General features: G+C 35.4%; 1 protein-coding gene across 5 annotated transcripts; it reads left to right on the forward strand.

The window, feature by feature from the left end:
- On the forward strand, positions 1-23,432 carry LOC108179508 (cell adhesion molecule CEACAM5). Of its 5 annotated transcripts, none has more exons than XM_073925886.1 (11): positions 2-251; positions 2,503-2,601; positions 3,532-3,840; positions 6,720-6,788; positions 7,900-8,220; positions 9,069-9,389; positions 11,945-12,220; positions 12,301-12,555; positions 12,813-13,077; positions 20,680-20,723; positions 23,051-23,432. In XM_073925886.1, the coding sequence occupies exons 1-11, from the start codon at positions 83-85 to the stop codon at positions 23,101-23,103; spliced, it is 2,181 nt and encodes a 726-aa protein (XP_073781987.1). In that variant the 5' UTR covers positions 2-82; the 3' UTR covers positions 23,104-23,432. The 5 variants fall into 5 exon arrangements, 4 of the variants coding, with proteins under 4 accessions (XP_073781987.1, XP_073781986.1, XP_073781988.1 ...); XM_073925885.1 differs by having other exon boundaries at positions 3-251; positions 6,690-6,788; XR_012392029.1 differs by lacking the exons at positions 12,813-13,077; positions 20,680-20,723; positions 23,051-23,432 and having other exon boundaries at positions 1-251; positions 6,690-6,788; positions 9,069-9,172; positions 9,243-9,389; positions 12,301-12,664.
- The last annotated feature ends 1,940 nt before the right edge of the window (positions 23,433-25,372 follow it).

The following is a 25,372-nucleotide window of genomic DNA, read 5'->3' on the forward strand; positions in this document are numbered from 1 at the left end:
TTCATTCATTAAATTATTGCTTCATCATTAATGCTGCAAACATAAGATAAACGTTAGATTATATTGCTGATCCAAGTGAGACATGTTCATGAACACTAGGTGGCGCAGTGAGCTTATAGTCTGCATTGTATATCAGCCGTTTGTCTTGAAACAGATCAGACGATTTGAGCTGCAGCTCCATGCAGATCAGAGCTCGATCATGATGGTTTTTCGTGGATTATACTGGACTCTGTGGATGTTCTCATGTATTGGTGAGACCTTTAAAAAATTCAATTTTAATTAAAAGTGCCTAATAATGAAATAATGTTTCTAAATAATGTAGTAATTTGATCAATTCATTGCAGTATAACAATAGTAGTAGTAGTAGTAGTAGTAGTCAGAATAACATGTTCTTCACATGAATTGGTTGGTTAATTTAGAAAAATAAAATTTAGATTAGTGCAAATATTAAACAAAGATTAGTGCAATTATTTGTCAATTTGGAACTAATTTTATATTATCAGGATTTTATATTACCTGATTCACCCTCCATAGTTTCACTGTATAGAGTCAGTTTGGACAAAAAACACTTGTGCTCTAAAACCTGAAACTGGAGGATTCTGGATCATACAGTCTGACTTTTCTAAATAGTAGTAGAGATCCATTTAGAGGAGAAACTACACTGCAGGTGTTTCGGCAATGTGTGTGTAAATGTGTGGGGGGAAAACAAATTTGTTGTAAAAGGTGCAGTGGATTGCTAAAGAGAAACGAAACTAATGAGAAAAAAATGAAGATGATGGTAATGATATATGTATCATAACAACACTAATAATGATAATCATAATGATAATAATTATGATTGTTAATGGTGTTGACTCCCTGTTATTCACCTGAACTACAAATCCCATCATGCACTGCAATCACAGACAGAGTGCTTAGGGCCCTGGCACTTTAGGGGCCCTTCAGCAGGTAGTAGAAAGGCCCCCATCTACTCCCCTCCACCTAATCTCCCATTCCCGGCCCCACTGGACTGCCCTTCCGATGATTGCCAACCTCCCATTAAACAACCCCTCCCATTCCTCCAGAGTCTTCATTTTCTACGATTGATGTCAATAAAATATTGCTTCTCCCCTTCTCACTCTTTAATTCTGACAATTGTGGCACCCAACCCATCCCCTCCCTCTTCACTACAACTTGAGGGGTTCAACTTTACTACAACTTGAAGGGCCCAAAATGGTTGGCTACACCCCTGCATGGGCTATATACACCATTCACACACACACATACAGTGCTGAGTCTTGTTTTACTGTTGCGAACAATATCAAGTGCCTTGTTTTGCCTTGCCTTGTTTTGACTTGCCTTGTTTTGACCCTTTGTTTGTTTACCGTTTGTCGATAGTTTGCCGCCCATCTCGACCCATTCACCTGTTTCTCTATTGCTTTGGATAATTCTTATATGGCTGCTTGCTCCTGTTTCAACCCTTGCCTGTCTGACAACTCATAAAGCTGCATTTGGATCTTATGCATGTTGTTACACTCAAGGACTTTAATTTGAAACTCTTGACATTGGTGGGTACCTATGATTCCCCCGAAACCTACACCCCACCCCAGGAACAAATATTGTTTTTTATATGCTGCAAATCACTTTTCATTAATAATAGCACACATTTGGGTCTGACATTTTGCAAATACATAACTGTAACTTGGGCTGCTCGGTGGTCCAGTGGGTAGCACGTTCGCCTCACAGCAAGTAGGTTGCTGGTTCGAGCCTTGGCTGGGTCAGTTGGCATTTCTGTGTGGAGTTTTGGTTATTCTCTGTGTGTGCAAATCGAGAGATTCAGATATTCACATCAGAGCTGTGTATAAATTCTATACAAATATTATTACAAGTTCTCACATTTAGATTAGCAAGTTATTGAGGTTTACTACTGGTATACCTTTCATAAACACCAGTGATGATCTGGTGATTTATTGCATCATTTCTTGGTGTTAATGTGTATTTTGCCTGTCCATGTGTCAAAATCACAGTATGATCTTCATAATTTATGATCTTCAAATCTTCACTCAAGATTTAAGATTTAAAGGATTCTTATATTAATTGTTAATAAATATTTTCAGTCAGATATGTTCATTATTTTAGCAAATATATAGATGTAAAAATGAACATAATTAATTAACACTTTTAACAAAATTAATTAAAACAATGTTATTATTTGTTGCATTATCATTTTCTTGTAACTCTGACTACATGTTCTGAAAATAAAATCAAGAAATAATATTTCATAAATATATTGTCAAAAAATAGGTAAAACCAGGCAGTGACAAAAATGCTATGTGACCTTTAAATAAATGTACAAAAATGTGTTTATGTGTTTTCATAAGTCAAATAGTTATTTATTAATGTGGTCAAAGTTTAAATATTAGAACAAGTAATAGATTTTTAGATATTTTCCCATAACAATGAAGAATGTTTCTGTAGAATCCCCCTGAAACATTTATTTTGTTCTTTATCTATTTTACACAGAAAATATACATAATAGGCTTATTGTTCCAGAGCAATCATTAACAGAGGATGAGTCATCTGTTAACACCATCTCTTTACCACATGCTGTACAAGTTCAAGGTAGGTCAAACAACCCAAAGAGTGTTAATTTTGGCAATGAATTGTGACATTGTTTCAAAATATGAAGTTAATATTAAATGCAAAATATCAAAGGGCTTTGTTTGTGTAATTTAATGACAAAATCATTAGGCCCGCTGTGATTTATTTGACCTTTTTTAATATATCCCAAGTGCTGTGTAAAGGAGCTAAGAAATTTAAACAGTATTCTATTCTATTTTATATTATTTCTTATGGGGAAGACAAGTTTGGCTGGAATAAAAGCATTTTTTTCTATTTTTAATAGAAAAAACCGACCACTTTATTAGGTACACCTTACCGGGTTGTACTCCCTTTTGCCTTCAGAACTGCCTTAATCCTTTGTGCCATAGATTTAACAAGGTACAGGAAATAGTCCTCCGAGATTTTGGTCCATATTGACATGATAGCATCACACAGTTGCTGCAGATTTGTCAGCTGCACATCTATGATGTGAATCTCCTATTCCACCACATCCCAAAGGTGCTCTATTAGATTGAGATCTGGTGACTGTGGAGGCCATTTGAGTACAGTGAACTCATTGTCATGTTTAAGAAACCAGTCTTTGACCATTTTTTGAAAGTCATTTAATCTGCTTTTAATAGAATCATAAACAGAAGAGAATCACAAAAACATATGTTACTAGTTCAAGGTAAATAATGCAGGTCAAGCCAACTCAAAGTATTAGTCTTCTCTACAATAGTATTTTCTGTTTTGGCCTTTAAACATCTAGAGTGTTCGAAATAAACAGTTTTTTGTAAGCACTGAAAAAAAACTTTGTTAAAGTTACAACTGAAAAAAATAATATACAGTTGATCTAGAGTACAGATACAATTTGAATTGTAGTGAAGAAGTATGTTTCCACGTGCAGTTAATTTTTCCCTTTTCTTTCATTTTTCAAATGACAAAATGTAGGTAAAGATCATCAGTTGCCTGAGCTGATTAATGGAGCAGTAGGAGGAAGCGTAAAGTTCACCCCTAATAATCCACCATCAACTGCGATTGATATAATCAACTGGCAATTTGGAACAACTATTATATTGACTGGAAATCCTGATTCACCATTTGTTGCCTCAGCATATAGAGACAGAGTCAGTTTTGACAAAAACACTCTCGCTCTGGAGCTGCGGAACCTAAAACTAGAGGATTCTGGATCATACAGTCTGACTGTGGTCCCTAGTAGTGGAGATCAAGTTAGAGGAGAAACTGCACTACAGGTGTTTGGTGAGTGTGTTGCAATGAATGATTTATTGATCATATTAGGCTATATATACACCTTAAACCTCTTATAAACCTGTAATTATTAATGTGTGAAACAATTACATATAAATGATAATAAAATAACTGAGTAGTGGAGGTACAGTACAGATGTGAAGTTGTTGTTGTTATAATAATAACTTAGATGTTCCCAATATATATTGTTATTGATGGTGAGATGCCTGGTTGTTTTTCATGAAGCAGACGTACATTGATGTTTATTTAGCTTTCAGGCACTCATGTGTGCCATTGGAGTTTTGCGTGAAATTTTGGAATGCCGATCAATCATTAATTAATAACAACACTGCAACAAGCGAGCAGCGCAATATCAACTATAATAAGAAACTCTAATTTATAAGTAATAACACACAGATGGAAACTGGTAGTTCAATACTAACTAGTCCAGTGTTTCTCAACCATGTTTCTGGAGGACCAACAGCTCTGCACATTTTCCATGTCTCCTTGAGCAAACAAGCTCATTAGCAGAGACTGAAAGAGCTGTAATGGGTGTGACAGACAAAGGAGACATCCAAAACATGACTGCATGTTGGTGGTCCTCCAGGAACTTGGTTGGGAAACACTGAACTATACAATAATTACTTTTATTCATTCTTCTAAAGAGCTAATCAGAAAAAATATATATATTTAATGCGTAACTAAACAAGGCGAGGCAGTGGCGCAGTAGGTAGTGCTGTTGCCTCACAGCAAGAAGGTCGCTGGGTAGTTGGTTCGAACCTTGGCTCAGATGCCGTTTCTGTGTGGAGTTTGCATGTTCTCCCTGCCTTCGTGTGGGTTTCCTCCGGGTGCTCCGGTTTTCCCCACATTCCAAAGACATGTGGTACAGGTGAATTGGGTAGGCTAAATTGTCTGTAGTGTATGAGTGTGTGTGTAGGTTTCCCAGAGATAGGTTGCAGCTGGAAGGGCATCCGCTGCGTAAAAAAACTTGCTGGATAAGTTGGCGGTTTGTTCCGCTGTGGCGACCCTGGATTAATAAAGGGACTAAGCCGACATGAAAATGAATGAATGAATGTGTAACTAAATAAGTTCTCTAGGACTAATATCTTGTTCAACATTACCATTTTAACTGCTACTTTCAACAAATACGCACTAATGTTTACATTATTAATTAGTAACCTAACAGACCTAGACCTAACAGACCCAAAACCAGTCTACTTCACATCTATTGACGTATATTTGAATTTGATTACTAAGAATTATTTTTGGCAATCATGAGACAAGCATTGTATGACAATAGTGGGATAATATGTATGCGAAAAGTGGATGCACACCAAATACAGGCATACAATATTAGCAGTGCTGTTCAATATACTAAATACAAAAAATTATTTTTACTATACAAACAAATTAATCAATAATTAGCTTACAAACACATTCAGGAAATAGCTTGGTTAAAAATAATAGATTGAAAACACTATTGGTTGGGTTTAGGGAAGGAAAAAGGTGGGTCAGTAGATCGGTCAGTCAGTCATTTAGTCAACAACAGCCTTTGGTGGATTTATGCTATAAGAGAAAGCGTATGGGACATATTTGGCGTTCTCCAGAAATATATATAGAGGTACGTTTTTTTTTTTTTTTCAGAATGAGCCTGGGTTGACTAGTTACAAATGAACTACTAGTGTCCTATGAGTCCTTTTACTTAGTAATTCATTCATCAGAGTTTGTTTATAGTTAAAAGTAATTACTAGATGGGTGGTGTTGTGTTACTTGTTTGAGCATGTATATAGTATTTAATTCATGATTTTTATAAAAAAAAATAAGAAATAATAACGTTTTTTTTTTTTTTTTTGCCTTCATGTGGTTTCAATTACCTGGTATGTTGTAATGTTCTCGCCATGTTTGTGTGGGTTTCCCCCCCAAGTCCAAATACATGCCGTACAGGTGAATTGGGTAAGCTAAATTGTCCGTAGTGTATGTGTGTGAATAAGTGTGTATGGATGTTTCCCAAAACATATGATAAGTTGGCGGTTCATTCCGCTGTGGCGACACCAGGTTAAGAAAGGAACTAAGCTAAAAAGAAAATGAATGAATGCATAACTGTAGTTTAAAACTAAAACACAGGTGTTTTGATTATTCTCTGTGTTTGCAAATCGAGAGATTCAGATATTCATATCAGAGCTGTGTGTAAATACTATACAAATATTATTATTACAAGTTCTCACATTTAGATTAGCAAGTTATTGAGGTTTACTACTGGTATACCTTTCATAAACACCAGTGATGATCATTTTGTTTCTTACTGGGGATTTATTGCATCGTTTCTTGGTGTTAATGTGTATTTTCCCTGTCCATGTGTCAAAATCACAGTATGATCTTCATAATTTATGATCTTCAAATCTTCACTCAAGATTTGACATTTAAAAGATTCTATTAATAATTGTTTATAAATATTTTCAGTCAAATATTTTCATTATTTTAGCAAATATATGGATGTGAAAATGAACATAATTAATTAACACTTTTAACAGACTTCATTATAACATAATCTTCTTATTTGTTGCATTATCATTATTTTCTTGTAACTCTGACTACATGTTCTGAAAATAAAATCAAGAAATAATATTTCAAAAAATATTGCCAAAAAACCAGGCAGGGACAAAAATGGTATGTGACCTTTAAATAAATGTACAAAAATGCGTTTATGTGTTTTCATAAGTCAAATAGTTATTTATTAATGTGGTCAAAGTTTAAATATTAGAACAAGTAATAGATTTTTAGATATTTTTCCATAACAATAGAGAATGTTTCTGTAGAATCACCCTGAAACGTTTATTTTGTTCTTTATCTATTTCACACAGAAAAAATAAATAATAGGCTTATTGTTCCAGAGCAATCATTAGCAGAGGATGAGTCATCTGTTAACACCATCTCTTTACCACATGCTGTACAAGTTCAAGGTAGGTCAAACAACCCAAAAAGTGTTCATTTTGACAATGAATTGTGACATTGTTTAAAAATATATAGTTTCAAAGTGTTTTGTTTTTGTAATTTGATGACAAAATCATTAAGCCTGCTGTGATTTATTTTAACTTCTTTTATATATCCCAAGTGCTGTGTAAAGGAGCTAAGAAATTTGAACAGTATTCTATTTTCTTTTATATAGTTTTTTATGGGGAAGACAAGTTTGGCTGGAATAAAAGCATTTTTAATATTTTTAATTTATATACACTCACAGATCACTTTATTAGGTACACCTTACTGGGTTGTACTCCCTTTTGCCTTCAGAACTGTCTTAATCCTTTGTGCCGTAAATTCAACAAGGTACTGGAAATGTTCCTCCGAGGTTTTGGTCTATATTGACATGATAGCATCACACAGTTGCTGCAGATTTGTCGGCTGCACATCCATGATGTGAATCTCCTATTCCACCACATCCCAAAGACGCTCTTTTAGATTGAGGTCTGGTGACTGTGGAGGTCATTTGAGTACAGTGAACTCATTGTCATGTTTAAGAAACCAGTCTGAGATGATTTACGCTTTGACATGGTGCATTATCTTGCTGAAAGTAGCCATCAGAAGAGGGGTACACTGTGGTCATAAAAGAATGGACATGGTCAGCAACAACACTTACTGTAGGTAGGCTGTCGCATTGACACATATAATCTTCAATTAGTACTCATTTTCTACTACAAGAAAATATGCTCCACACCATTACACCACCAGCAGCAGCTTGAATCGTTGATTCAAGGCAGGATGGATCCATGCTTTCATGCTGTTGATACCAAATTCTGACCCTACCATCTAAATGTCACAGCAAAAATCGAGACTTATCAGACCAGACAACGTTTTTCCAATTTTGGTGAACCTGTGCGAATTACAGCCTCAATTTGCCATGCCACATTCAAAGTCACTTAAATCACCTTTCTTCGCCATTTTAATACTCGGTTTGAACTGTAGCAGTTTGTCTTAACCATGTTTACATGCCTAAATGCATTGAGTTGTAGAGTAAGTGAAAAATGAAAGTGTTCTTTACTGCAATTGATTCATTCTTCTTTCATTTTTACATAGGACAAAATGTAGATCGAGATCTTCAGATTCCTGAGCTGACTAATGAAGTAGTAGGAGGAAGCGTGAAGTTCATCCCTAATAACCCACCATCAACAGCAATTAAAGTAGTTCAATGGAAATTTGGAACAACTGGTATACTGACAGGACCACCCGATTCACCGTTAATAGTCTCAACATACAGAAACAGAATCAGTTTTGACAAAAACACTCTCTCTTTGGAGCTCCGGAACCTGAAACTGGAGGACTCTGGATCATACAGTCTGATTGCTCTTGATAGTGGTGCAAATCAACTTAGAGGAGAAACTTCACTACAGGTGTTCGGTGCGTGTTTTGCCACAAATTGCTATGATTGACCATCTTAGGCTGTGAATGTGGGAAATAAATAAATTATAGTTTACAATTTTCCATTAAAAGTGTGATGCTGTGTAAAGGTAAAAGACAGTGAGAGTTTTGGTCAAATTAGTTATTTATATTTTTATTTTCACTAATCTATGAATATTGTCTTGAAACTAGCATTAAAACACACAAAACAAGCTTTAACATAAAATAAACAAATGTTTTCAATGAGAAATCAAATTAACATGCAGATGGTCAAAGGCAGGCAGCAAACAGAGGTGCTGAGTCTTGTTATCTGCTACAGTGACACTACAACACATTTTTTTTTGTCTGCCTTTGGCGTGTTTTTGATTTGCTGCCTGCCTCTAACCATCTGCCTGTTAATTTGACTTCGACTCTGGATTGCCCTCATACATCTGTTTTCCCCTGTATTGACCACTGCTTTCCTGACTATCCGAATAAACCTGCATGTGGATCCTCACCTCTGTCGTCGGTGTCATCCCATGGTTACAGAAGACTCAGGTGGTGCGAGTGTAATCATTCAGAATCTATAGCATGTGTGTGAACAAAGTGCATGTATGAAGTTGTATTCCATGAATTGACGGATTTGTAGTTTTATGAATGTGAATGTTTTCCAGCGACCTCTGGTGGTTCAATGGTGATCATGACAATATTAGACTTTTCCAGAGATGTTTTCAAAAATGTGTTGTATCCAGTGTTTCTAGTTTATTTTAACCATAGAAAAATAGAAGTGCTAAAAAAATGTCTGTAAAACTGTGTGTACGTGACTAGAAATTCTCAATGCAGTTATGTTCTGTTTCTGTTTTCCATAGAGGAAAATGTAGATGAAGATCTTCAGCTTCCTGAACTGACTACTGGAGGAGTTGGAGGACATGTGATGTTTATCCCTAATAAGATACCATCAACTGCGATTGATGTAATTATTTGGCAATTTGGAACAACAATTATATTGACTGGAAATCCTGATTCACCCTCTGTAACTTCAGCATATAGAGACAGAGTCAGTTTTGACAAAAGCACTCTCTCTCTGGAGCTGAGGAACCTAAAACTGGAGGATTCTGGATCATACAGTCTGACTCTTCTTACCAGTAGTGGAGATCAACTTAGAGGAGAAACTTTATTACATGTGTTCGGTGAGTCTGTTACTATTAATGGTCTTTTTTGACCAATAAGAAGTTAACCCCCTCTGGGGCACATTTGTTAGTTCTTTGTTCCGAAGTGTAGTGATTACCATAGACATTCTGGGTTTAAACTGATGCAGAAATGTTTAAAGTTTCTTAAAATGTTAAAATGTTGCACACGTATTAACATAAAATGTGAACAATCATTCAGTACACCAAATTAGCTTTGCAGGGACATCAAACATGAACCATCTATGATTTTGTTTAGCTATGGTAGTTATACATTTGTTGCAGAAGTATTAAAAACATAATATTAATACATTAGCAAAAGACTTGTTGCAAAACACCTGATTACACATCAAGATAGAATAAGGGTTTACATTAAAAGTATAAGACTTAAGCAGGGAGCTTAAAGAATTTTATAGACCAGGTCTCTGTGTCCATTTCTGAGCAATCTTTCGTGTTGTAAATACCTTGGAATCATATTACACACTGAACATCCAGTCTTTTCTGGGTATAAGTTGAAGCTGTGTTATTTGTTGAATAAAAGCAAAATAAATATGTCAGATTGGCCATACTCGTTACATAAGAGATAATTAATATATTACATACATTTAAGGAAATGGGACATGAACAAGGCACATGAAGACTTATTTATATGAAGAAATTTTACCAGACTATAAACTAAATAAACACAAGATGATATACACAAGTAAATCCTGGGGAATTTCTGACAAGTGTGGGGGAAATCAAGAAAATGGCGACAATAAGGAAATCACATGAAACAATATTTAGGACAAAGAGTCCAAGGACAATCCTGACATTACACCACCTTCCAGAATAGCCCATCCTTGCATCATAAAGCAACATCCAAACAATCAGAGGAAAAAGACAGCCCAAGATGGAGCCAGAGCTGGTTGGAATAAAGGGCCACGAAGAAGATGCCTAAGGTGTGTGTGACACAAGACGGAACTGCAGGGTCAGAGGGCCAAGGTAGTCCACAGCTTGGAGACTGAATGTGATGATGAATGGCTCAAACAATGGGAGGCGCAGACAAAAAGTATGGCGAGAAAAAGGGAAAACACAGACACGGATGGAACGATGAACTCAATCTCCCCTGAGGGTAGAAAATAGCCTAATAAAAGTATCAAGGCTGGCAATGTGCTTCTTCTTGCCAAGAAGGTGAAGGTGCTCCATGGAATGGTGTGGTTAGCAGCTGGAGGAAAGAGTTAGATGAGAGAGAGGAAAGTGTTACCCTTGGAGACTTGGAAATATGAAGCTCAACTATCATCTTCTCCTCCTCTCCTTCACCGACTGTTTCAGGGGCTAAATCGGTGAAGGCAGTAGAAGCTTTAATCTTACTCGGCTTCCACTTTTGAGGGCGACAGAATTTGTGGGGACGAGGAATGTCACAACTAGCTGGAACCAGCAGGGCCTCAGGAGAGTTAGAGCTGGGATTAGCAAAAGTACCGGTTACAGCTGGCTGAAACCAGCAACAAAGCTCGAAAATAACAACTGGAAAATCACTGCGGACTGTAATCAGCGAAGGTGCTGGAGGGTTACTGCAGCCTGAAAACAGAGAAAGGCACTGGACAGTTACTTCCATAATAGGCACATTTTGAAAACATAGCCCTATATACATTTTTAGAGATCGCAAATTATGAAGCCAGAAGTATGTATGGCTGCACCTTGTCTTTACAACGAATGTTCTGTTCCTTTTCAAGCTTACCAGCTGACTCCTTACCTCTGTTTGGACGACTATCCCGCTGTAACCAGTTTGTCCAGTAGCTCACCATGTACGTTAGCAGACTTGGGATGCAGAGAGGAGTTGACCATGATGACAGGGTTTGAGTCTGGTGAAGAATAGTTCAAGAAAGTGGGTAAGATAAAAACAGAAACCAAGAAATAAAATAAACAAGTAAATTACAGGATGAGAGTGTGGTAAAATCTAAAAATGTGGTAAAAATCAGGTGAGGGCCTTTTCTGCATTACTTTTTAAAATTAGGGTTTAGGGATATGGTCAATCTCTGCTTTTGAAAACACTATTGGTTGGGTTTAGGGACGGTTAAGGGTAGGTCAGTCGATTGATCAGTCATTCAGTCAGTCAGTTGACAGTGACCTCTGGTGGATTTATGCAAGAACAGCAGGCGTGAATAACACTCGTGAATGGCAAATTTGAGACCTGAAAAAGCGTACACAGCGGTCTCTGGTGGATTTGAAAAAACAAAAACTGCAAAAAAACTTACTTCATGGGACGTATTTGGTGCTCTCCAGAAATGTATATAGCGGTACGTTTTCAGAATGAACCTGGGTTGGTTACTTCTGCCTGGGAACAGCAGGTGTGCTAAAGAGTGATCACTGTCTGTAAGCAGTGGAGGTGTAGGAGAGGTACTGCTATCTGCTAAAATATTTAAAATAATGTAATATATTATTTACTAGGAAATAACTACTTACATATTTGACATGCAAGAGTTTCATATCTGATTTCTCACACATGAAATGGGTTCTAATTTTATTTAGTGCTTACTAAACATGAAACATTTTGTTCTTTCTCCTATTCATTCAAGATTACATACATGATGTCATACTTATTGGTCCAGAAGAAGCATTAATTGAGAGAGAATCATCTGCCAACATCACCTCTAAAGGAAGCGGCACCATCACCTCTGTGCAGTGGATGAAGGATAACAGTCCTCTGTCTTCTAGCAGCAGAATCATCTTCTCATCTGATAACAGATCAGTGTCCATCAGTCCAGTGGAGAGATCAGATACTGGAGAATATCAGTGTACATACAGTAACCCTGTCAGCTCTGAGACGGCAAAACTCACCCTGATCATCAACTGTGAGTGTGAAACATATAGATCTGATGAAATCTATGATGATGAAATTCCTCTAACAGAGAGTCTCTTGTCTGTTTTATAGATGGACCAGATGGTGTTTCTATTAGGGGTCCAGATGTGGTGGATTCAGGGGTTAGAGTGTCTCTGTCTTGTTCTGCAAAGTCTGAACCTTCTGCTTCATTCAGCTGGACGTTTAATGGGTTAGACACTGGTGTGACTAGTGACACATTGACCGTTGATAAGACTGACTTCACAGACAGTGGAGAATACATCTGTACAGCTTTTAACAGAATCACAAACAGAAGAGAATCACAAAAACATATGTTACTAGTTCAAGGTAAATAATGCAGGTCAAGCCAACTCAAAGTATTAGTCTTCTCTACAATAGTATTTTCTGTTTTGACCTTTAAATGTCTAGAGTGAAATAAACAGTTTTTTGTAAGCACTGAAAAAAACTTTGTTGAAGTTACAACTGAAAAAAATAATATACAGTTGATCTAGAGTACAGATACAATTTAAATTGTAGCAAAGAAGTATGTTCCCACATGCAGTTGATTTTTACTTTTCTTTCATTTTTCAAATGACAAAATGTAGGTAAAGATCATCAGTTGCCTGAGCTGATTAATGGAGCAGTAGGAGAAAGCGTAAAGTTCACCCCTAATAATCCACCATCAACTGCGATTGATATAATCAACTGGCAATTTGGAACAACTATTATATTGACTGGAAATCCTGATTCCCCAGTTGTAGCCTCAGCATATAGAGACAGAGTTAGTTTTGACAAAAACACTCTCGCTCTGGAGCTGCGGAACCTAAAACTAGAGGATTCTGGATCATACAGTCTGACTGTGGTCCTGAGGTGGATTTTATACTCTTTAAAGTGTGAAGTTAATATATATATTCAAAGTGTATGTATATAATCTGCTTGTAGACTTGCATACCATTAGAAGAATTACCATATCACAAGAACTGGATAAGTTATATAGTTACCAGGTTTGGGTCAGGGGTTAACCTAGGTGGAAATTGAGGTCAGGGGTTAACCTAGGTGGAAATTGAGGTCAGGGGTTAACCTAGGTGGAATTTGTGTAATATATGGAGAACAAAGAAAAAAACTGGTGTAGAAGACTATTTAAACAGGCCAGGAGATTAGGGAGGCAGAATTTTTCAGACAAAGATGCTACTGGGGGTCTCCTGAAAGTTCTCCTTTGTTGTCGACAATAAAGTATATTCTTCTGATATTCATAACCTCCAGACTGAGTTTGAGTTAGTAAGAGAATAACCAAGAAAACCACCACATTTGGCGTCCCTGGGTGGGCTGGAAAGGAGCAAGACTGGTGTTGCTGTGCATGCTGGACTGGAGAGAAAACACAAATATGTGGCCACAATAAAAAACGGTAAGCGATTTTATGCTTATTAGTTTGTGTTTTTTCTGCCAGCACCTGCTTGTACAGGTAAATACACTTGAACTGTTTCTCCAGCTTTAAAGAATTAAAAGTAAATATAAAAAAGATATTAAAGAAAAATGGGGTTTTGAATAACAGAAGAAAAATAATTTGCATGCAAATGATCTGTGTTTTCCTAAGAGGGCCTTGATGGATAGGATAAACATTAACTAGTAACTGTTACTCAGACTTGGGAAATTATTAATGATATAAGATATGCATAGAGCATTTATAGGTTTTAAGAGAGAGTCTTCAATGTGTGGTGACAGTTAAGAGATTAAAGCAGAGTAAGGTATGCAAATGATCTGTGTTTTCCTAAGTGGGCCTTGATGGATAGGATAAACAATCACTAGTAACTGTTACCCAGATTTGGGAAATTAATAATGATGTAAGATATGCATAGAGCATTTATAAGTTTTAAGAGAGAGTCCTTAATGTGTGGTAACAGTTAAGAGATTAAAGCAGATTAAAGTAGAGAGATGCGCGCTAAGACCTACGATACCGCTTTGTTTGAGGAGATAAACAAAGGGCTGCATGGGTAGGCGAAAGCCTGTGGTTACCGCTCTAAGGTTAGAGGGCTGCTCGGACAGGTCACTCAAGAGGAGTGTAGTGTAGAGTATTTATTTAATTGAAGTGTTTGTGTATTTGCTGCTTCAGATTGTGGCAAAATAGTCCACATTGGTGGGCAGAGAAGACTGCCTTCCTCCTCCTTGAATGGAATGAGGATGGGGGATGCAGCTCCTGTTACACTGAGTGGAGGAGAGGAGTGAATGAGAAGAGGAAAAGTAATAAGATTAGAAGTGTGAATGTGTTTAAAAGTATGTTTTCAATAAGGAGTAGGTTAAAATAATGATTATAGTATATTATAATATAAAAGGAGGGCTGCATATGTGTGGTGTGATTTAAAGAACAATAGGAATAGTGATTGATGCAGTTTAAGAGAAGAGATTATGATAGAAAGAAAGGAGTCTCTTAAATCAAAACTAATGGAACATGTTGCATTTGAAAGACACAGAGTAAAAGGCAGAATAATATAATAGTTAAACATTTTTCTGAAATTATCTTTGTGTTTTAAGTTTGAATATGTTAAAAAAGAATAATAGGCAGAGTGGACTTAAATTCTTTACATAGCAACAGGTGAAAGACAGTCTGCTCCAGGATGGGGGTAAGGGAGAGATTTATGGTGTCCATGTGTGAACAATAGATTGCCTATTTACAGCACTAAGGAAACAGAGAAGAGGAGAGTTAATGAGAGGAGATCAAACTATAGATGAAATAATGACATAGACATTAACATAATTTGGATAGAATATAAGTTATTACTGAATAGATAAATTATAAAGTAGTATAGTAAGATAAATTAAATGAGGAAAAACTAATAATAGAGTTATATTATATAGAAAAGAGTTTGAAACTTTACTAATGAAAAAGAATAAATGAAGCCATAGTGATCAATATATATAGAGATAAAGGAAGTATGGAGTAAAAGAATGTATTAATAAACAAATAGATTTACTAAACAAGTATGAATAAATAACATATAAGTTAGTTCTTTGATTGAGAATAAAATAGAAAAAGAAAACTTGAAAAATGAATATTGATTAATTGAAGATTTAGTGATAAAATGTGGAATAAATAAGCTTTAAAATGTATAAGAAAACCTAAGAGCTAAAAACTCAAATTACAGAAAGGAAAAAGAATAAAATAGAAATAGGAAAAAAATAAGTCCACTGTTTCATAGATAAAAATAGATGTTTAAAATATGCTTACAATATAGGCACATTGAACAGATAAGATAAAAAGTAAAAAGCAGTAACAATTTGAAGAAATAATTGACTTTAGAGAATTTGTTTGTATTTAAGGGCAATACCAATGTTTGTTTCATCTTTCTCAAAGTCAGCTACATCATCTATTTGTAGTAAAGTACAGTGATTCAGATGAAAATCATAGACACTAGGTAAATGTTAAAGAATGCGTTAGAATGAGTTAAAAAATACATTTTAAAGTTTATGCAGTAAGAAGCTAAATTGATAAGTGTGCATTGCACTTCAAAAACGAAAAATGCTTTTAGTAAATAAATATGTGAATTTAATTAATAATGTTAATTTTGAGCTATAGCAGTAATGATTTTTAACAGTTATTCCAGATATTGGGCCACCATGTAGTATTGTTGAATTAAAACAAGTATGGAAAAACAGATATGGAAATAAAAAATGCAATACTAAAATACATGGCAGAGAAAATAAAAGATAAGATAATGACAAATGGCAAACAGAAGAAACATTTAATGCAAGCAGTGAGAAAATAGAAACTGAGTATGGAAAATGTTAGGGAAAATAAAATTCGATGTAAAAATGACCGGTTAGTAGAGAAACACTAGCATAGATGAGGAGAAATGTAAAGTAAAGCATAATATGGAGCTAAAGAAATTTATTAGAATAATACTAAAGAAATAGAAAATTAAACATATTTACATATGATAAAATGATTGTGAATTAGAGAAAATAAACTGTTAAAACCCGTAAGGGGAGAAAATAGATGAGAGGAGTCTCCATTTGATGGAAAAAAAAAATGGGAAAGAAGAAAAGACTTTTATAGGTCATTAGCTCAATTCCATATATTAATTAGGAGGACAAAGGGATGGACTTTGGGGGACTGTGGTCTCTTACCTACTAGACATCTCTGAGTGCACTGGCAAATGGAAAAGGTGTTTGAAAAACACAATGGATAAACTGTTGGCTGTGGACACTTGTGAAAGCAGTGAGGCAGACACTGCATGCCCAGGAATTACTGAGGACTGGAAAGGCTACTTATGTTCAGAGACACTAAAAAGAGGCAAACAAGCTAATGATGAACTGATCAAAGAGAAAAAGCGCTCCACCAGAACTTTACAACAGCTCAATGAAAGAAGCCAGCACTAAGAAAGAAGGGGGAAACACTGTGCCCTGATATGGACACCACAGAAAAGACTACACCAATCTATGAACCAGTTGTCTACTCAGGGTGTGAGGAGGGGGAGTCTGGCAGTCCATCTCAAAGCAGTCGACCTATAGTCCAAATTGAGTACAATGTGACCACTCAGAGGGCAAAATAAGAGCAAAAGTGTAGCTACCCATTCTTGTATCAAATCAGACTCCTGTCAATTTGATAAAAAGAAAAGTATCATGTAAACTGTAAGAAAAGTCTTAGATGATAATGTACAATGAAGATTTAAATGTGTAAGGTTGAAATGATAAATTATGAAGAATGTTAAATTATTTTGGTTCATTTTCATAGGTTAACTCATAGAGATTATTGAACATAAGAGGATAAATTATAATGCATGGTGGTGATAAAAAAAGATAATAAAAGACAGTTTTTGATAACTAAAAAAATAATAATTTGGGTTAGAAGTTGATGAAGTTAAGTATTTAAGTTAAAATTAGGGAAAACTTATTTTGAGTAAACTAAAATAAGATTTGGGAGAAAAATTATGTCAGAGATTAAGACAGAAAAGTGATTTATACTTGAAGAGAATGAAAAAAAAAAGTGAAATGAACTCACAGTACTGAATAGGTCAAAAAGTAACAATTCTAAATGTACTAAAAGAATAAGCGAAAGAGAAAAGTGTTTAAACAAATAAAAAACAGAAAACAGGTTGTTTTACATATGTGAAGGAATAATTAAAAGTAAAAAAGGATTAAGGACTAAAGATGAATAATCAGATCAGCTAGAGAGGGAACCTATAAAGAAATCCAGTGATTTTTCAGTCAACTGATAAAAAATTACAACAAAAGTTTATGAATAACCAGTTTGATGTGAGAGCAGGAAGGAATTAGGAGCTGAAAATGCTGAAAAGTGAAAAATGGTAATGAATATATTATGCAAAATAAGAAATGGCTCAGAAATAAGAAATTATTTAGGTAAGTGTCAAATTTTAATAATGATTAACAGTTCAGGACATTAAGGGAAAACAAAATTAGCCAGCATAGGGAGGATTAATTAAAATTAAACCAGATGCAGGTCTGTTATATGCTGGAATAGGCATTATTGAAACTTTTGAGAACATAGCAATAATAGAAACATTTAGATATGTTATGGCATTTCTAATTAAAGTCAATTTCAATTCGGTTGTGATTGTTTAGGTGATGAATAAAATGGATTCTATTTGAATTTGAATTGAATTTAATTTTTGATTATTATATTAGTCAAAGCAGACAAAACTAGATGTTGTAAAGTTTATGACTTAAGAACAATCAGTGATAGAGAATTTCTCAGCAGAGGTTCATAACACACACTGTATTTAAATGTTTTCCTTTGGAGGTCAAAGATTTTAAAGTAATTGATTTCTGTTCAGGTAATTATCAGAGGAGGGTAGACACTTGGTTACACTTAAAGTAAATAGGCTGATTTACATAGTTACATACATTAGAATGCATAAAAGGTTTTAGAATATTTAGGGATGGATATCTGTCTTTCAAGCTAAGTAAAAGACAGAAATAAAACTTTTTAGGGATAAGGGTTTAGTGTTAATAAGATTCTGTATCTATTCTAGATGCAATAATAACTGATAAGATGATAAATAAGAAAATTGATTTTTCATTTAAGAAAATAGGGTAGCAGGTCTAACAATAGTATAGAGTCACAACCTTAATTAGATTATAGTACAAATAAACAACGTACTAGTCTTTATGAACATGTGTAGCATCAAAGGGAAGCAAAAAAAGATAGGTATGATTTTTGTAATAGGAAGTACAGATTGTTGATACAACAGCATTTCTAGATATTGTCATTGGTGATGTACATGGATTTAATTAAGGGTGAAGTGGTAAGGAAGATTAAGCAGCAAGGATAATAATCTCCTTTTTGAATGCAGTGATTGGTGAATTGTTGTACACATATGACATCTGTGTAAAGTAGAATGTGAGTAAAAGATCAGCGGTAGGCCTAAGGGGATATTCAAGAACTTGATTGTGGATGTTGTGAAATGATAAAATTAGCTTAGGGCAAGAGATACAAACTTTTGGGCATGACAGTTTTGGTAGATGAGTGAAGGTAATTCCATCAGCAGAACAGGGAAGAAGGAACAGTTATTACATTTAAGACAAGAGAAGTCTCAGATTTGGAATAACCTCTGAAGAAAGTTTAAATAATGTGTCCGCATTTAAAAACAAATTAAAGTAATTAAAGTCAATTAAAGTGAATAAAGGTAATTAAGTAGATAAATAAGTGGATATGTGATTCAGTGAATAGATAAGTAAATGTATTGATAAAGAATTGGAAATCAAGAAAATTGACCAATTACACATAATTGTAAGGAATGATTGAAAGAGCTAAAGATGATTCATCAAGGCCTAGTTTAACAAGATGTGTTAAAATAATACACCTTTTGCATTAATAAGTGATTGCATGAAAACTGACAGAAACAAGCAACTAACATTGCATGAAATACTATTGGGTCGACCCTTGCATGTAATCTCCTATTTAACCTTGTGGAATGTTTGGAGAACATTTATAATGCATTGGAAAGAAGTTTGGTCTTTTATGAGGAAACTAACTGCCATGTGCAAAGCGATATCTGTACAGGAAACCAAAAAGGACCAGAAGCAGGAGATTAATTCGGTGATCGAGTATATCTGAGGTGTTCTGGAGAAAGTGGAGTGAAGTCAGGAGAAATGGACCTTATGCCAAGGTTGCCAAAGGGGACGCCATCAACTGGATACCATCTGGACCACAGCACAAGACAGCTAAAGGAAAAAGCTCCAGCAAGAGAAAGCTAACGGGAAACAGAGGAGGCAGAAAATCTTGAAGCTCAACCAATTGCAAAGTGTGGTAGAAGGAGTTCATCAGAACAGTTAAAAGAGTAATTCTGATTATATACCTGAGTGAAATATACAGAAGGTGACACAAGTTCAAGTGATGATAATCACCACAACTTCAGGTTACAGAATCTCAACATAAAGACTCTATCAATACTTTTTAAGGCTAGAACGAAACAAAGAATGCTCGCAAGTATGTGCCAGATTTAGGGTCAAAAAGATGAACTAGTGCTAAAAATTTTTATAGTTTAGATAAAGAAGAGGATGATGAAGAGGATCCATGCCTTGGGTGCTAAGTGCTAGTAACCTCTACCCCAAAACGGCGGCTCTCTACGATACGCAAAGTATCTGGGCTGAAGATCAACATACTCTACGGATTATGTGTGTGGATGTTAGATTAGAATATTGTGTTGTGACCCTAGATTGGGAGATTGTGCATGTTTATTTTTTGTTTTAGTTTTATTCTTTACTGTATGTTAAATAATCATGACCCCCAGAAGCAAATAGATAACTAATTGTATGCTTAAAATACTACGTTTATGATGATATCAACAAAATAGAATCAAGTCTTTTACTGTGTCCTCGTCAGAACAGGACACAGAGGTTTGGCGTGATTCTATTCCAAAGTGCAATTACATGATTTGGTCATTTGTAATAATACTGTGACATATATTTGTCATTAGGTAATATGGCTGAGGGCTAGATCATAGAGTTGCACTATGGGCCAAAAGCAAGACTATTAAGACTTAAAGTCTTAAGAGGAGGGATTATATGAGGTGGATTTTATACTCTTTAAAGTGTGAAGTTAATATATATATTCAAAGTGTATGTATATAATCTGCTTGTAGACTTGCATACCATTAGAAGAATTACCATATCACAAGAACTGGATAAGTTATATAGTTACCAGGTTTGGGTCAGGGGTTAACCTAGGTGGAAATTGAGGTCAGGGGTTAACCTAGGTGGAAATTGAGGTCAGGGGTTAACCTAGGTGGAATTTGTGTAATATATGGAGAACAAAGAAAAAAACTGGTGTAGAAGACTATTTAAACAGGCCAGGAGATTAGGGAGGCAGAATTTTTCAGACAGAGATGCTACTGGGGGTCTCCTGAAAGTTCTCCTTTGTTGTCGACAATAAAGTATATTCTTCTGATATTCATAACCTCCAGACTGAGTTTGAGTTAGTAAGAGAATAACCAAGAAAACCACCACAGTCCCTAGTAGTGGAGATCAAGTTAGAGGAGAAACTACACTACAGGTGTTTGGTGAGTGTGTTGCAATGAATGATTTATTGATCATATTAGGCTATATATACACCTTAAACCTCTTATAAACCTGTAATTATTAATGTGTGAAACAATTACATATAAATGATAAAAAATAACTGAGTAGTGGAGGTACAGTACAGATGTGAAGTTGTTGTTGTTATAATAATACCTTAGATGTTCCCAATATATTGTTATTGATGGTGAGATGCCTGGTTGTTTTTCATGAAGCAGACATACATTGATGTTTATTTAACTTTCAGGCACTCATGTGTGCCATTGGAGTTTTGGGTGATATTTTGCAATGCCGATCAATTATTAATTAATAACAACAAGCGAGCAGCGCAATATCAACTATAATAAGAAACTCTAATTCATAAGTAATAACACACAGATCGAAACTGGTAGTTCACTACTAACTACTGTAGTCCAGTGTTTCTCAACCATGTTTCTGGAGGACCACCAGCTCTGCACATTTTCCATGTCTCCTTGAGCAAACACACCTGATTCAGATTATCAGCTCATTAGCAGAGACTGAAAGACCTGTAATGGGTGTGACAGACAAAGGAGACATCCAAAACATGACTGCATGTTGGTGGTCCTCCAGGAATTTGGTTGGGAAACACTGAACTATACAATAATTACTTTTATTCATTCTTCTAAAGAGCTAATCAGAAAAAAAATATATATTTAATGCGTAACTAAACAAGGCGAGGCAGTGGCGCAGTAGGTAGTGCTGTTGCCTCACAGCAAGAAAGTTGCTGGGTAGTTGGTTCGAACCTTGGCTCAGATGCCATTTCTGTGTGGAGTTTGCATGTTCTCCCTGCCTTCGCGTGCGTTTCCTTCGGGTGCTCCGGTTTCCCCCACAGTCCAAAGACATGTGGTACAGGTGAATTGGGTAGGCTAAATTGTCCGTAGTGTATAAATGTGTGTGTATGTTTCCCAGAGATGGGTAGCAGCTGGAAGGGCATCCGCTGCGTAAAAAAACTGCTGGATAAGTTGGCGGTTCGTTCCGCTGTGGCGACCCTGGATTAATAAAGGGACTAAGCCAACAAGAAAATGAATGAATGAATGTGTAACTAAATAAGTTCTCTAGGACTAATATCTTGTTCAACATTACCATTTTAACTGCTACTTTCAACAAATACGCACTAATGTTTACATTATTAATTAGTAACCTAACAGACCTAGACCTAACAGACCCAAAACCAGTCTACTTCACATCTATTGATGTATATTTGAATTTGATTACTCAGAATTCTATTTGGCAATTATATGACAAGCATTGTATGACAATAGTGGTATAAGTTGAAGTGAATAATATCTATGCGAAAAGTGGATGCACACCAAATACAGTCATATTAGCAATGCTGTTTAATATACTAATTACAAAAAAATTTTTTTACTGTACGCACAAATTAATCAATAATTAGCTTACAAACACATTCAGGAAATAGCTTGGTTGAAAATAATAGGTTGAAAACACTATTGGTTGGGTTTAGGGAAGGAAAAAGGTGGGTCAGTGGATCGGTCAGTGGATCGGTCAGTCAGTCAATTAGTCAACAACAGCCTTTGGTGGATTTACGCTATAAGAGTAGGCGAATGGGACATTTTTGGAGTTCTCCAGAAATATATATAGAGGTACGTTTTTTTTTTTTTGTTGTTGCTTTTTTTTTCAGAATGAGCCTGGGTTGACTAGTTACAAATGAACTACTAGTGTCATCTGAGTCCTGTTACTTAGTAATTCATTCATCAGAGTTTCTTTATAGTTAAAAGTAATTACTAGATCGGTGGTGTTGTGTTACTTGTTTGAGCATGTATAGTATTTAGTTCATGATTTTTATTAAAAAATAAGAAAAAACAAAGTTTTTTTTTGCCTTTATGTGGTTTCAATTACCTGGTATACTGTGGACGGTAGCTGATTTATTGATTTGACCTTTATATCAGACTTTCAATCTTCTGCTACTAATCCTTTAAACTATTGCATCCTAAAAAAGAAGGGTTAAAATTGTTTAAACAATGCAAAATATAATTTAATAAGAAATAGCTGGGCAGCACGGTGGCGCAGTGGGAAGCACAATCGCCTCACAGTAAAAAGGTTGCTGGTTCGAGCTCCAGCTGGGTCAGTTGGCATTTCTGTGTGGAGTTTGCATGTTCTCCCTGTATTGGCGTGGGTTTATTCCGGGTGCTCCGGTTTCCCCCACATATCTAAAAACATGTGATATAGGTGAATTGGGTTTTGGAAAACTGAGGAAATGTTTACAAATGCTTTAATCTTAATTTATTTAATTCTCTCTCTCTCTCTTTTTCTCTCTCTTTGTGTGTAGAAACCGTTGCTTTGGATGACTTCAGCACATCTGGGGCCACAGGACAGCACTAGTCTCTCGCACTGCTCTGCTGTGATCTTGTTCACACTTCCTCAGTCTCTTCCACATGCAGTTCACTGCTGGTTTCTTAGTCATAACTTTGTCGTCGATGATTTTCTAAAGATTTTTAGCTGCAGAATGTGTTAAGATCAAATTAAATGGAATTTGGAAATAAAAATAAAAACAGATTTATTTCATTGGGGGAAAAAATTGTCTCTTTTGTATGAACACAATGCAATAAAAGAAGTAAAAGGAACTGTCCTTTCAATAAGATATTCAGCTGCTAATTTGCTATTTTACTTGATGTGATTCACTCAATATTTATGGATCCAAAACTGCTATACTTCAAAAAAAAAATAAACGTACAGTAAAGAACTTACTGTAATGAAGAACAGTGGGTATATTAAAGTTTACATCCTCAAGATCTATTTGTCATAACCTGACGCACAGATTCTTGAGGGTGCCAAATATTGTTTGGTTCTCTGATTTTCAGTCACTGCAACTCTTTGCACTCCTGATCACATCATTTATTTAAGCTGTTTCTTTTTTGCTATTTTTTTAAAAGTCATTTTGTGCTGTGTGTAGTTGCTTTGAATTTTGTTTTGTTTGTTTTGATCTTTACGATTTTCGTCTGTTTTGTGATTTTATTGACCTTTTTGGATTCCTGTTCATTTTGTGTTTGGACTGTTATTTCTGTGATCATCCTCCATTGGAATTGATTTCTGCCCTGCTTGTCCCCTTGTGTTTGTGGATTGTTGTTTGTCTTTTTTTATTTCAAAATAATTTACTGATCTTCTGTTTTTGTGATTCAATCCATGACACTATTGTGGGGCTGCAGGGTGTCAAATTGACAGCACTAATAGGTGCAGGCTGGACTATCAGGTCTACACTGTAGTAACACTATATTAACCATGTTTATGGAGTTTATATGCAAACCGTCACCTGAAATTTCTATTTTAGTAGCGTTTTCTATTTTTTTTCCAGCTGAACCAAAGTATAAACTTCTATACTGAAGTATTTATATAAGTATATATCAGAGATGTATAAAGTACTAGAGACCCATACTTAAGTAAAAGTACAAGTGCTTTATCAAAAATTGACTTGAGTAGAAGTAGAAGTGCTCTTTAAGCACCATACTTAAGTGGAAGTACAAAAGTATTCAACATTTTTTGTACTTAAGTATTGCAAGTAGTTTATTTCAAAATTTACTACTCAAGTACTGAAAGTAAAAGTACAAGTATTGTGTAATGTAGTTATTAAAGAAAGCAGTCAAAATACACTAATTGTTTTGTTTATTTTAAATATCTTTTTTGGGGTACTTGATTAAGCAGAACGAAAAGAAACATGGCTTATGATATTGTTTTTCTCTGTAAATAGTTTCTATGGTACAAGAGCTCACATCGTCAGGCCCTTTTACCAGAAAATGCCTTCACTGAGGAGATAATTCAGCATGTTCACTCACATACATACTCTCTTGCTCTCTCTCTCTCTCTCTCACACACACACACACACACACACACACACACACACACACACACACACACACACACACACACAGCCCTGCACACACCTAAATGTACACTCTCTCCCACTCTCTCCCCACTCACACATTCATACACTCTCACACACACAGTTCTCTCTCTATCTCTCTCTCTCTCTCACACACATTTTTGTGAATTGTGGGGACATTACATAGGTTGCAATTGTTTTTACACTCTCTCTTACACACACACACACACACACACACACACACACACACACACACAGACACACACAGGTACAATCACACTGTTGTTTTCTCTTAATCACACATTATTCACTCTCACTCACACACACACAAAGACACACTCACACTTTGGGAGTTTTGAAGTTTGATTGGTTAATACCACAATGAACAGGAGTTCTGTCTTCTGGAAGCACTCGTGAAACTAAACTAAACAAGCAAACTAAATCCTGCTTCACTAATTCACTTGATTTTGATTTTATTGTAAAAAAAAAACAGGAAAACGTGCATATTACTGTGTTAAATGAAAATCTGAAATATTTTATGGCTTATGGCTATGATTTAGTAATAATTGTTATTCATTTTTATCACATTTTTAATGAAATTGGTCTTACAGTTCATATTTTCTGTAGTATATTTATTAATTCTGGTACTTTTACCATAAACCAACATCTCAACCATTTGGTAGAGGCTGATATTTTAGAAATAATGTGATGTGTTGAATAAAAATGCACTGATCTTATTAACTAGCGACATTAGGAGTTAAGAAATGCAATCAA

The sequence above is a fragment of the Danio rerio genome, chromosome 16 (genome assembly GCF_049306965.1).
Source record: "Danio rerio strain Tuebingen ecotype United States chromosome 16, GRCz12tu, whole genome shotgun sequence".
In the NCBI taxonomy this organism is placed as follows: Eukaryota; Metazoa; Chordata; class Actinopteri; order Cypriniformes; family Danionidae; genus Danio; species Danio rerio.